At 38.7% G+C, this 14,800-nt stretch overlaps 1 protein-coding gene across 1 annotated transcript in view; it reads right to left on the bottom strand.

Moving 5' to 3' along the window:
- CDC16 (cell division cycle 16) overlaps positions 1-14,800 on the bottom strand; it is a 93,837-nt gene that overhangs the window by 53,865 nt on the left and 25,172 nt on the right. Inside the window, exons 4-7 of the mRNA XM_038767800.1 lie at positions 10,524-10,562; positions 9,268-9,405; positions 8,948-9,107; positions 1,668-1,759 (exon numbers count right to left, since the gene is read on the bottom strand). Coding sequence (XP_038623728.1) covers positions 1,668-1,759; positions 8,948-9,107; positions 9,268-9,405; positions 10,524-10,562 — 429 coding nt within the window. The remainder of the gene's footprint in view (positions 1-1,667; positions 1,760-8,947; positions 9,108-9,267; positions 9,406-10,523; positions 10,563-14,800) is intronic.

Consider the following 14,800-nt stretch of genomic DNA (forward strand, 5'->3'; position numbering starts at 1 on the left):
ATTGAGCGCTTACTGTGCGCAGAGCACTGTACTAAGCGCTTGGGAGGTACAAGTCGGCAACATCTAGAGACGGTCCCTACCCAACAGCGGGCTCACAGTCTACAAGGGGGAGACGGATAACAAAACATATTAACAAAATAAAATAAACAGAATAAATACGTACAAATAAAATAGAGTAATAAATACGTACAAACATATATACATTCATTCATTCAATTGTATTTATTGAGCGCTTACTGCGTGCAGAGCACTGTACTAAGCGCTTGGGAAGTACAAGTTGGCAATATGTAGAGACGGTCCCTACCCAACAGCGGGCTCACAGGCTAGAAGGGGGAGACAGACAACAAAATAAAACATATCAACAAAATAAAATAGAATAAATATGTACAAAATAGAGTAATAAATATGTACAAACATATATACATTCATTCATTCATTCAACTGTATTTATTGAATACCTCCTTCCCTTCTCCACAGCACCCCAGGGAACCGCGGCCTTCCCTTCGGAGGCAGGAGTTGCCGCTCCTCTACCAAACGTTTAGGGCAGTGCTCTGCACACAAGTAAGCGCTCAGTTCATTCAGTCGTATTTATTGAGCGCTTACTGTGTGCAGAGCACTGTAGCAAGCGCTTGGGAAGTACAAGTCGGCAACATTACAGCACTTAGAACAGTGCTTTGCACATAGTAAGCGCTTAATAAATGCCAGTATTATTATCATCAACCAGCACTTAGAACAGTGCTTTGCACATAGTAAGCACTTAATAAATGCCATTATTATAATTATCATTATAGAGACAGTACCTACCCAACAATGGCCTCACAGTCTAGAAAATAATAATAACGGTATTTGTTAAGCGCTTACTACGTGCCGAGCAGTGTTCTAAGCGCTGGGGTAGATACAAGGTGATCGGGTTGCCCCCCGTGGGACTCACAGTCTTCATCCCCATTTTCCAGATGAGGTCACTGAGGCACAGGGAAGTGAAGTGACTCGCCCCAAGTCACACAGCTGACAAGCGGTAGAGGCGGGATTAGAACCCATGACCTCTAACTCGATAACGACGACTGCCTGACTGACGTAATAATAATAATTCTGGTATTTGTGAAGCACTTACTACGTGCAAAGCACTGCTCTAAGCGCTGGGGAGGTTACAAGGTGATCAGGTTGTCCCACAATCTTAATCCCCATTTTCCAGATGAGGTGACTGAGGCCCGGAGAAGTGAAGCGACTTGCCCCAAGTCACCCAGCTGACAACTGGCGGAGCCGGGATTCGAACCCATGACCTCGGACTCCAAAGCCCGGGCTCTTTCCACTGAGCCACGCTGCTCAAAACAGAGAAGCAGCAGGGCCGCCCGGATACAGCGTCAGTCTGGGAGGCGGAAAGACCTGGGTTCTAATCCCGGCTCCGCCACTTGTTTCCTCTGTGACCTCGGACAAGTCACTTTTTACTTTTCTGGGCCTCAGTTTCCTCCGCTGTGAAACGGGGATTAAGACCATGAGCCCCACGGGGGACACGGACTGCATTCACCCTGAGTCACCTGAATAATAATAATAATAATAATAATAATAATGGCATTTGTTAAGCGCTTACTATGTGCAAAGCACTGTTCTATCGATGCCTGAAGGGAATGTCAAAATGTACCTATAGATTTGCTCGGTGGTTTCATTACCTTTTTTAATTTATTTTCAAAAAGAAACCGCAGCAGTTCTTGCTCTTCCGGACATTGCTTGCCAAGAGGTAGAGATTCCAGAAGTTCTTTTTCTGTGAAATAAGAAAGACACATGACATCTTTTAATATTTGAGGAGTTCCACGAATTGCAAGATTGATCACAGCAAGGGTGGTAATTGAATGTGCGCTGACTGCAATTCATTCATTCAATCATATTTATTGAGCTCTTACGGTGTGCAGAGCACTGTACTAAGCGCTTGGGAAGTACAAGATGGCAACATACAGAGACGGTCCCTACCCAACAGTGGGCTTCCAGTCTAGAAGGGGGAGACAAACAACAAGACAAAACATATTAACAAAATAAAAGAAATAGAATAAATATGCACAAATAAAATAGAGTAATAAATAAAACCAGCTTTAAGGCATTTAACCAACTCTCCCTCCCGACTGAGCTTTACTTTTCTCCTACTTCCCCCCCATTCATTCAATCATATTGATTGAGCGCTTACGGTGTGCAGAGCACTGTACTAAGCGCTTGGGAAGTACAAGATGGCAAGATATACAGACGGTCCCTACCCAACAGTGGGCTCACAGTCTAGAAGGGGGAGACAGACAATAAGACAAAAACATATTAACAAAATAAAATAAATGGAATAAATATGCACAAGTAAAATAAATAAATGGAGTAATGTAGCGGGCTACGGGCTCGGGGAAGAACAAGAGAATATGCTCCCTGCTGATAAAGAATTCACGATCTAATGGGGGGAGGAAGAGGAAAATATTTAGAAATAGTGGAGTCAAATAAACAGTTGAATAAATAAGGGCCGAGGATGGGTCTCAACCAATATGTTAGGGGTAACTATTAGGTTCATTCATTAATTCATTCAATCTTATTTATTTATTCATTCATTCAATCGTATTTATTGAGCGCTTACTGTGTGCAGAGCACTGTACTAAGCGCTTGGGAAGTCCAAGCTTAATAAATGCCATTATTATTATTATTCTTCTCCTCCAAGAGGCCTTTCCAAACTAAGCCTTCCTTTCCTCTTCTCCCACTCTCCCAGGGTCCGCTGCGTGACCCTGGGCAAGCCACTTACCTTCTTTGTGCCTCAGTCATCTCATCTGTAAAAAGGGGATTAAGACTGACGTGCTCCCTTAATTCATCCCCCTTCCCAGCCCCACGGCATTTACGTATAGATCTATAATTTATTTTTTTATATTCATGTCCACCATCTCCCCCCTCTAGATTGTAAGCTCACTACGGGCCTGGAATGTGTCCATTTCTTGTTGTATTGTACCCGGCACACAGTAAGCGCCCAATACGACGGAAGAAAGAGCAGGGGAGAGGGCAGGGCTGGAGAGTTATATTGAGGAGTCATCCGCACCGAGCAGGCATGTACAACCAGAAAAGTAGAAGACGTCCACTACAGCCCTGGAGGGTAGCACAATCTGGAGATGAGCCGTGAAAAAGGAATCGTGGCCGCGGCCTGTGGATTAGCTTGTATCTGCCCCAGCGCTTAGAACGGTGCACGGCAAATAGTAAGTGGCTAAATACCATTAAACCATCCCTCCGCCCCCCAAAAAAACAGCAAAAGAAACAAAGAATGAGCAGTCAGAGTGGTTAGAGAAGAGCCAGGAGAGAACTTTGTCTGCCAAACCAAGAGCTGAGAGTTTCAAGGAGAAAGGTGGTAGTCATTCGTGTCAAAGCGCTTAGAACAGTGCTTTGCACATAGCAAGCGCTTAACAAATACCATTATTACTATCAAAGTTCCCTAAGTGCTTCAGAGTAGATTCTGCTGGACTTAATAATAATGACGGTATTTGTTAAGCGCTTAACAAATACCAGTATTATTATTATTATTATCAAATTTCCCTCAGAGCTTCAGAGTAGATTCGGCTGGACTTAATCATAATGATGGTATTTGTTAAGCGCTTAACAAATACCATTATTATTATTATTATCAAAGTTCCCTAAGAGCTTCAGAGTAGATTCTGCTGGACTTAACAATAATGATGGTATTTGTTAAGCGCTTAACACCAGTATTATTATTATCATAGTTCCCTAAGAGCTTCAGAGTAGATTCTGCTGGACTTAATAATGACAGTATTTGTTAAGCGCTTAACAAATACCACTGTTATTATTATTATCATCAAAGTTCCCTAAGAGGTTTAGAGTAGATTCTGCTGGACTTAAAAATAATGATGGTATTTCTTAAGCGCTTAACAAATACCATTGTTATTATTATTATTATTATCATAGTTCCCTAAGAGCTTCAGAGTAGATTCTGCTGGACTTAATAATAATGATGGTATTTGTGAAGTGCTTAACAAATACCATTATTATTATTATTAGCAAAGTTCCCTAAGAACTTCAGAGTAGATTCTGCTGGACTTAATAATAATGATAGCATTTGTTAAGCACTTAACAAATACCACTGTTATTATTATTATTAAAGTTCCCTAAGAGCTTCAGAGTAGATTCTGCTGGACTTAATAATAATGATGGTATTTGTTAAGTGCTTAACAAATACCATTATTATTATTATTATTATTATTATCAACATTCCCTAAGAGCTTCAGAGTAGATTCTGCTGGACTTAGTAATAATGATGGCATTTGTTAAGCGCTTAACAAATACCATTATTATTATTATTATTATTATTATCAAAGTTCCCTAAGAGCTTCAGAGTAGATTCTGCTGGACTTAATAATAATGATGGTATTTGTTAAGGACTTAACACCAGTATTATTATTATCATAGTTCCCTAAGAGCTTCAGAGTAGATTCTGCTGGACTTAATAATGACAGTATTTGTTAGGCGCTTAACAAATACCATTGTTATTATTATTATAATCAAAGTTCCCTAAAAGCTTCAGAGTAGATTCTGCTGGACTTAATAATAATGATGGTACTTGTTAAGCGCTAAACAAATACCATTATTATTATTATTAGCAAAGTTCCCTAAGAACTTCAGAGTAGATTCTGCTGGACTTAATAATAATGATGGTATTTGTTAAGCACTTAACAAATACCAGTATTATTATTATCAAAGTTCCCTAAGAGCTTCAGAGTAGATTCTGCTGGACTTAATAATAATGACGGTATTTGTTAAGCGCTTAACAAATACCAGTATTATTATTATTATTATCAAAGTTCCCTAAGAGCTTCAGAGTAGATTCTGCTGGACTTAATAATAATGATGGTATTTGTTAAGCGCTTAACAAATACCAGCATTATTATTATTATCAAAGTTCCCTAAGAGCTTCAGAGTAGATTCTGCTGGACTTAATAATAATGATGGTACTTGTTAAGCGCTTAACAAATACCATTGTTATTATTATTATTATCAAAGTTCCCTAAGAGCTTCAGAGTAGATTCTGCTGGACTTAATAATAATGATGGTATTTGCTAAGTGCTTAACAAATACCATTATTATTATTATTATTATTATTATTATTATTATTATCAAAGTTCCCTAAGAGCTTCAGAGTAGATTCTGCTGGACTTAATACTAATGATGGTATTTGTTAAGCACTTAACAAATACCATTGTTATTATTATTATTAAAGTTCCCTAAGAGCTTCAGAGTAGATTTTGCTGGACTTAATAATAATGATGGCATTTGTTAAGCGCTTAACAAATACCATTATTATTATTATTATTATCAAAGTTCCCTAAGAGCTTCAGAGTAGATTCTGCTGGACTTAATAATAATGACGGTATTTGTTAAGCGCTTAACAAATACCAGTATTATTATTATTATTATCATCAAAGCTCCCTAAGAGCTTCAGAGTAGATTCTGCTGGACTTAATAATAACGATGGTATTTGTTAAGCACTTAACAAATACCAGTATTATTATTATTATCAAAGTTCCCTAAGAGCATCAGAGTAGATTCTGATGGACTTAATAATAATGATGGTATTTGTTAAGCGCTTAACAAATACTGTTATTATTATTATTATCAAAGTTCCCTAAGAGCTTCAGAGTAGATTCTGCTGGACTTAATACTAATGATGATATTTGTTAAGTGCTTAACAAATACCATTGTTATTATTATTATTATCAAAGTTCCCTAAGAGCTTCAGAGTAGATTCTGCTGGACTTAATAATAATGATGCACTTAACAAATACGATCATTATTATTAAGCCCAGCAGACTCTACTCTGAAGCTCTTAGGGAACTTTGATAATAATAATAGTAATGGTATTTATTTACAATATATTTACATATATATATTTGACATTTACAATATAATGGGACAACCTGCTTACCTTGTTTCTACCCCAGCGCTTAAAACAGTGCTTGGCACATTGTAAGTGATTAACAAAGATTATTATTAATAAAAAAAATTGTAAGTGCTTAAAGATTATTATTAATAATAAATAAAATAAATAATAAATAAAATAAACAAATAAGATAAAATAAATAAAATAAATAAAAACAATCACTGAATTGTAATGGATCAGGAAGAGAGTTGGTCAGGAAGGAGAGGGTGGACACAACCTGTTCAGGGAGTGCGGATGGGAAAGGGAAGAGGGAGATGAGGCGATAGCTGGAGGAGGGTTTGGGATCCCAAAAGCGTTTTGCACAGGTGAAACCAGGACAGATTTGAAAGTTAATAATGATAATAATAATAATTACGGCATTTATTAAGCGCTTACTATGTGCATAGCACTGTTCTAAGCGCTGGGGAGGTTACAAGGTGATCAGGTTGTCCCATGGGAGACACCGTGCTTACTATGTGCCGAGCACTGTTCTAAGCACTGGGCGAAAGTTCAGAAGCAGAGGCTTGGGAAAGAGAGGTTGAAGATGGCAACGAAGGAGGGGAAGTGAGTGGAAACAAACATTTTTAACAGAGGAGACGCGACGGAGTCGGAGGGGTGGCTGAAGTGTAGAGGCAGGAGATCGTTTCTTGAAAGACAGCAGGGAAGGAAGAAAAAGATTGGCGGGTAAGAGAGCGGTGGGGAGGTAATAATAATAATAATGGCGGGTAAGAGAGCGGTGGGGAGGTAATAATAATAATAATGGCGGGTAAGAGTGGTGGGGAGGTAATAATAATAATAATAATGGCGGGTAAGAGAGCGGTGGGGAGGTAATAATAATAATAATAATAATAATAATAATGGCGGGTAAGAGAGCGGTGGGGAGGTAATAATCATCATCATCAATCGTATTTATTGAGCGCTTACTATGTGCAGAGCACTGTACTAAGCGCTTGGGAAGTACAAATTGGCAACATATAGAGACAGTCCCTACCCAACAGTGGGCTCACAGTCTAAAAGGGGGAGACAGAGAACAAAACCAAACATACTAACAAAATAAAATAAATAGAATAGATATGTACAAATAAATTAGAGTAAAAAAAATCTGTACAAACATATATACATATATACAGGTGCTGTGGGGAAGGGAGGGAGGTAAGATGGGGGGATGGAGAGGGGGACGAGGGGGAGAGGAAGGAAGGGGCTCAGTCTGGGAAGGCCTTTATTAAGCGCTTACTATGTGCAAAGCACTGTCCGAAGCGCTGGGGTGGTTACAAGGTGATCAGGTTGTCCCACGGGGGGCTCACAGTCTTCATCCCCATTTTACAGACGAGGTAACAGAGGCACCGAGAAGTGACTTGCCCAAAGTCACACAGCTGACAAGTGGCGGAGCCGGGATTTGAACCCACAGCCTCTGAGCGGGGATTCCCAAGGGCGTTGACGTCTGATGACTTCAATTTTCCTGGCAAAGCAACCGGTGAGGCCAGCGGGAGCCTGCCGGATTCTAGCCTGTGAGCCCGCCGTTGGGTAGGGACCGTCTCTGTATGTTGTCAAGTTGGACTTCCCAAGCGCTTAGTACAGTGCTCTGCACACAGTAAGCGCTCAATAAATAGAGCTTTGCACATAGTAAGTGCGTAATAAATGCCATCATTATTATTATTATTATATGAGCCCAGTCTTTTAGACTGTGAGCCCACTGTTGGGTAGGGACTGTCTCTATATATTGCCAATTTGTACTTCCCAAGCGCTTAGTTCAGTGCTCTGCGCGCTCAATAAATACGATTGATGATGATGATGATGAGCAAATCGGGTCGGACACAGTCCCTGTCCCACGTGGGGCTCACAGTCTCAACCCCCATCTTACAGGTGAGGGGACCGAGGCCCAGAGAAGTGAAGTGACTCGCCCAAGGTCACACAGCTGACAGGTGGCGGAGGCGGGATTAGAACCCATGACCTTTCGACTGCCAAGCCCGGCCTCTATCCATTACACCGTGCGGGGGTCATTCTGAGTATTTTGCTCTACCCTACTTAGATACCTATATCTATCTATATGCTTGCCTGTAGTTTTTATATGTGCATCTTTGTAGATATTTGTATTTGAATACCTAATCTTACGGGAGGGAGAGGAAGGAAAGACCTGGGTTTTTCTCAATCCAAATTAAACTGCTTCCTTACTACTTTGTGTGCCCCTCTCCCAAAATCAACAGTGTTGAAATAACCCAAGACTAAGGTCACATTGGTTATTTTGTTAATACGTTTTGTTTTGTGGTCTGTCTCCCCCTTCCATCATCCTCATCAATCGCATTTATTGAGCGCTTACTATGTGCTGAGCACTGTACTAAGCGCTTGGGAAGTACAAATTGGCAACATATAGAGACAGTCCCTACCCAACAGTGGGCTCACAATCTAAAAGGGGGTGACAGACAGTCTAAAAGGGGGAGACGGGATAATAAATGCTATCATCATCATCATCATTTAAACTTCAGTTCATTCATTCACTCAATCATATTTATTGAGCGCTTCCTGTGTGCAGAGCACTGGACTAAGCGCTTGGGAAGGACAAATTGGCAACACATAGAGACAGTCCCTACCCAACAGTGGGCTCACAGTCTAAAAGACTGTGACAAAATAAAATAGAATAGTAAATACGTACAAGTAAAATAAGCGCTTAGTACAGTGCTCGGCACACAGTAAGCGCTCAATAAAAATGAATGAATGATTTTTTTAAGCTTAGCAAATACCATTCTTATTATTATCACCGAGACAACGCCCCCCACGCCCCCTTCCAGACTGTGAGCCCGCCGTCGGGTAGGGACCGTCTCTCTATGTTGCCAACTTGGACTTCCCAAGCGCTTGGTCCAGTGCTCCGCACACAGTAAGCGCTCAATAAATACGATTGAATGAATGAATGAATGAATACGACTGAATGAATGAATGATTCAGAGAAGCGGCCGTTAAAGTGGGTGAAATAATCTACGTTAAAAAAGGAAAAAAATCGGGGGGAAGCTGTCCAACCTTCTTGGGCCGTCAGCATGTGGTGTGATGTTAAAAGGTCAAACGCTTCGAAGCAGTAGACGTCGAGCTTCAAGGCTTCTTTGTAGCTATGCGTGGCGAGGGTTCGATTATCCAGGGCGTCGTAGATTTTCCCTCGTAAAAGACAAATAGAGCTCTTGATCTGGGGGAAGAGAAGAAAAGGGGTCAAGGCCGGAGTCCGATTTTTCAGCCCAGGTCAGACTGAGTCGGTGAGAGCGGGCGAGCGTTTCATCTCTACCGCCCGGTGACCGCTCGCTTGGCTCATCTCGGAAAACACCGTTTCGGCGAATAATTACACTCACCGAGGACTGGGATGTTTCCCAGTCGGAGGCGTCTTTCAAGCCACTTTCATCCTTCAGGTATTTTTCAAACAATCTCTTGTTGATTGGTTCTTCCATGTCAAGGATATCAAGGGCTTGCTGGTGTTCTTTGGCTGCATACTAGATGGAGAATTGCAAAACGATTAAACAATCTCGATCATCATGACCCTGGGAAATACTGTTCTTGGAACATATGTATTGATCTAGATTAAAAAGACATAATTCACCTCTATCTCACTTAAATATTACATTTACATTTATATAAAATTACATAATTACGTAATGTAATATGTAAAATTACATAATTACATAATATAACATGTAATATCACACACACATAATATAATAGGCAATATCACATCATTACATAATATATGTAATATTACACAATTATATAATATGATATGCAATATTACATAGCTACATAATATAATATGCAACATTACATAATTACATAATAAAATATGCAAGATCACAATCACATAATATAATATGTAATATTACATAACTACATAACATATGTAACATTACATAATTACATTACATAGTATTACATAATTACATAATATAACATGCAATGTTACATAATATAATATGTAATATTACAATTACATAATATGATATGTAATATTACATAACTACATAATACAATATGTAATATTACACAATTACATTACATAATATTACATAATTACATATTACATAATATTACATTTCAAAGTTTTTTCTCTGATGCGTTCACTTTCCTGCAGAGATAGGTGACAGAGACTACAACATATTTAAATATACCTGACTGCTAAAGCTGCGCTATGTATTATGTTTTTTTTTAAATCCCAGCCAATAGCTGACCAATGGAATATTTAAACATTAAGATTTCAAAACATTTGCTTTTATATGTAAATTTTCAGGCAGAAATGAATTATTTAAACACTAAGACTTCAAAACACTGGCTTTTATATGTTCATTTTCAGGTAGAAATGAACGAAACATGAAGATTTCAAAATATCTGCTTTTACATGTTCATTTTCAGGCAGAAATGGATGATGTAAATCTATAATCCATAACAAACCAGTACATGCAATGAAAACGTTGACACCAATTTGTTACAGTTTTCTCCTAACCTACTGAACCACATCATTGAAATTGTCAGTGGCTGAGATTTAGACCGTACTATATTCCGAATTACACTCTGCCAAGTAGTTTTCTAATGAAAACAAAATAAATAATACCATACTCACATGACACCTAGCCGCGAGATATCGACAGGCTTCATATAACTAGAAGAGAAAGGAATCTATAAAAAGCCACCCAAACCTACAGTTTTAAAGATCACTTAAGCCTCCTCAATAACTGAGCAGTAATACCTCTGAATTTCTAAATTTACATCTTTTCCCCTACCATACCGCAGATGCTCATTTAATACATTCGGAACATTTTCCACAGGACATTTATTAATGAGCCCTGAAAATAGCTTTTTGTCACAGGAGGCAATTCTACTGGCTTCTTCAAAACCAGCAATAAAAAGATCAATTTTAACAGGTTTCTCTACAACAGAAAAGCTTTTCCTATTGTAAATTTCAATTACTAGCGATCATGACTGTAGGATTCTGAGTCTCAAAGCACCCGAAACTCTTTTCGCCCCGGTTCCCTATTGCTGTTATCGTATTCATCCATGTCCTTACCTTGGATTGTTTTTTTTGTGTATTTTTATTGGATCATCTTTGTTTCCAACCCCTTGCCCCCCTACTTCATTCTTAGATTAGAAGCTTTTGGGATGCTAAGGATCTGGTCTAATTCTCACATGTTTTTTTTTGGTTTTTTTGTGTGTTTTTATTGGATCATCTTTGTTTCCAACCCCTTCCCCCCCTACTTCATTCTTAAATTAGAAGCTTTGGGGATGCTAAGGATCTGGTCTAATTCTCACTTTTTGTTTTTTGGTGTATTTTTATTGGATCATCTTTGTTTCCAACCCCTTCCCCCCCTACTTCATTCTTAGATTACAAGCTCTTGGGATGCTAAGGATCTGGTCTAATTCTCACGTTGTTTTCGGGGGGTTTTTTTGTGTATTTTTATTGGATCATCTTTGTTTCCAACCCCTTTCGCCCCTACTTCATTCTTAGATTAGAAGCTTTTGGGATGCTAAGGATCTGGTCTACTTCTCACGTGTTTTTTTGTGTATTTTTATTGGATCATCTTCGTTTCCAACCTCTTCTCCCCCTACTTCATTCTTAGATTAGAAGCTTTTGGGATGCTAAGGATCTGGTCTAATTCTCACATTTTTTTTTTGGGTTTTTTGTGTGTTTTTATTGGATCATCTTTGTTTCCAACTCCTTCCCCCCTACTTCATTCTTAGATTACAAGCTTTGGGGATGCTAAGGATCTGGTCTAATTCTCACGTGTTTTTTTGTGTATTTTTATTGGATCATCTTTGTTTCCAACCCCTTCCCCCCTTACTTCATTCTTAGATTAGAAGCTTTTGGGAGGCTAAGGATCTGGTCTAATTCTCATGTGTGTTTTTTTGTTTTTTTGTGTATTTTTATTGGATCATCTTTGTTTCCAACCCCTTCCCCCCCTACTTCATTCTTAGATTACAAGCTCTTGGGATGCTAAGGATCTGGTCTAATTCTCACGTTGTTTTCGGGGGTTTTTTTTGTGTATTTTTATTGGATCATCTTTGTTTCCAACCCCTTTCGCCCCTACTTCATTCTTAGATTAGAAGCTTTTGGGATGCTAAGGATCTGGTCTACTTCTCACGTGTTTTTTTGTGTATTTTTATTGGATCATCTTCGTTTCAAACCTCTTCTCCCCCTACTTCATTCTTAGATTAGAAGCTTTTGGGATGCTAAGGATCTGGTCTAATTCTCACATTTTTTTTTTGGGTTTTTTGTGTGTTTTTATTGGATCATCTTTGTTTCCAACTCCTTCCCCCCTACTTCATTCTTAGATTACAAGCTTTTGGGATGCTAAGGATCTGGTCTAATTCTCACGTGTTTTTTTTGTGTATTTTTATTGGATCATCTTTGTTTCCAACCCCTTCCCCCCTTACTTCATTCTTAGATTAGAAGCTTTTGGGAGGCTAAGGATCTGGTCTAATTCTCATGTGTGTTTTTTTGTTTTTTTGTGTATTTTTATTGGATCATCTTTGTTTCCAACCTCTTCTCCCCCTACTTCATTCTTAGATTAGAAGCTTTTGGGATGCTAAGGATCTGGTCTAATTCTCACCTGTTTTTTTTTTTTTGTTTTTTTGTGTGTATTTTTATTGGATCATCTTTGTTTCCAACCTCTTCTCCCTCTACTTCATTCTTAAATTAGAAGCTCTTGGGATGCTAAGGATCTGGTCTAATTCTCACGTGGTTTTTGGGGGGGGTTTTTGTGTATTGTTATTGGATCATCTTTGTTTCCAACCCCTTTCCCCCCTACTTCATTCTTAGATTAGAAGCTTCTGGGATGCTAAGGATCTGGTCTAATTCTCACGTGTTTTTTTGTGTATTTTTATTGGATCATCTTTGTTTCCAATCCCTTCCCCCCCTACTTCATTCTTAGATTAGAAGCTTCTGGGAGGCTAAGGATCTGGTCTAATTCTCACGGGTTTTTTTTGTTTTTTTGTGTATTTTTATTGGATCATCTTTGTTTCCAACCCCTTCCCCCCCTACTTCATTCTTAGATTAGGAGTTTTTGGGATGCTAAGGATCTGGTCTAATTCTCACATGGTTTTTTTTTTTGTTTTTTGTGTATTTTTATTGGATCATCTTTGTTTCCAACCCCTTCTCCCCCTACTTCATTCTTAGATGCTAAGGATCTGGTCTAATTCTCACTTTTTGTTTTTTTGTGTATTTTTATTGGATCATCTTTGTTTCCAACCCCTTCCCCCCCCTACTTCATTCTTGGATTAGAAGCTTTTGGGATGCTAAGGATCTGGTCTAATTCTCACGTGGTTTTTTTGTGTGTTTTTTTGTGTATTTTTATTGGATCATCTTTGTTTCCAACCCCTTCCCCCCCTACTTCATTCTTGGATTAGAAGCTTTTGGGATGCTAAGGATCTGGTCTAATTCTCACGTGGTTTTTTTGTGTGTTTTTTTGTGTATTTTTACTGGATCATCTTTGTTTCCAACCCCTTCCCCCCCTACTTCATTCTTAGATTAGGAGCTTTTGGGATGCTAAGGATCTGGTCTAATTCTCACGTGTGCATTTTTTTTTTCCAGTGCTTAAAGCGCACAATAATAATAATAATGGCGTTTATTAAGCGCTTACTATGTGCAAAGCACTGTTCTAAGCGCTGGACTGAGTAGAAGCTTAATACTTTCACAACTACTACTTCTGTGAATGGTCAGTGCTGCTACAGCGTTGGAGTCGTATTCTCGACGATCCTTGCGTTGTACTTCCCAAGCGCTTAGTACAGTGCTCTGCACACAGTAAGCACTCAATAAATACGATTGATTGAAAAATTGCATTATAGCATTCACGCCTTGACAGACGCTGTACGCACTGCCTTTGCTGCAACAGATCGGGCTGTGTCTGATCTTTTTAGACTGTGAGCCCGCTGTTGGGTAGGGACTGTCTCTATATGTTGCCAACTTGTACTTCCCAAGCGCTTAGTATAGTGCTCTGCACACAGTAAGCGCTCAATAAATACGACATTGATTGATCTGGGTCTCCTGTACCTATCCAAGCGCTTAGCAGGGCACTTGACATCTACTAAGCCTGTATATATGTATATATGTTTGTGCGTATTTATTACTCTATTGATTTATTTATTTTATTTGTACATATTTATTCTATTTATTTTATTAAGATGTTTTGTTTTGCTTTCTGTCTCCCCCTTCTAGACTGTGAGCCCACTGTTGGGTAGGGACCATCTCTATATGTTGACAACTTGGACTTCCAAAGCGCTTAGTGCAGTGCTCTGCACACAGTAAGCACTCAATAAATACAATTGGATGAATGAATGAATGAATGTATATATGTTGGTACGTATTTATTACTCTATTTTATTTGCACATATTTATTCTATTTATTTTATTTTGTTAATATGTTTTGTTTTGTTCTCTGTTTACCCCTTCTAGACTGTGAGCCCACTGTTGGGTAGGGACCGTCTCTATATGCTGCCAACTTGGACTTCCCAAGCGCTTAGTACAGTGCTCTGCACACAGTAAGCGCTCAATAAATACAATTGAATGAATGAATGTATATGTTTGTACGTATTTATTACTCTATTTATTCGCACATATTTATTCTATTTATTTTATTAATATGTTTTGTTTAGTTCTCTGTCTCCCCCTTCTAGACTGTGAGCCCACTGTTGGGTAGGGACCGTCTCTAGATGTTGCCAACTTGGACTTCCCAAGCGCTTAGTACAGTGCTCTGCACACAGTAAGCGCTCAAATACCACTGAATGAATGAATGAACGTATATATGTTTGTACGTATTTATTACTCTATTTTATTTGTACATATTTATTCTACTTATTTTATTTTGTTAATATGTTTTGTTTTGTTCTCTGCATCCCCCTTCCAGA

This window comes from Tachyglossus aculeatus, chromosome 2, assembly GCF_015852505.1.
Source record: "Tachyglossus aculeatus isolate mTacAcu1 chromosome 2, mTacAcu1.pri, whole genome shotgun sequence".
In the NCBI taxonomy this organism is placed as follows: domain Eukaryota; kingdom Metazoa; phylum Chordata; class Mammalia; order Monotremata; family Tachyglossidae; genus Tachyglossus; species Tachyglossus aculeatus.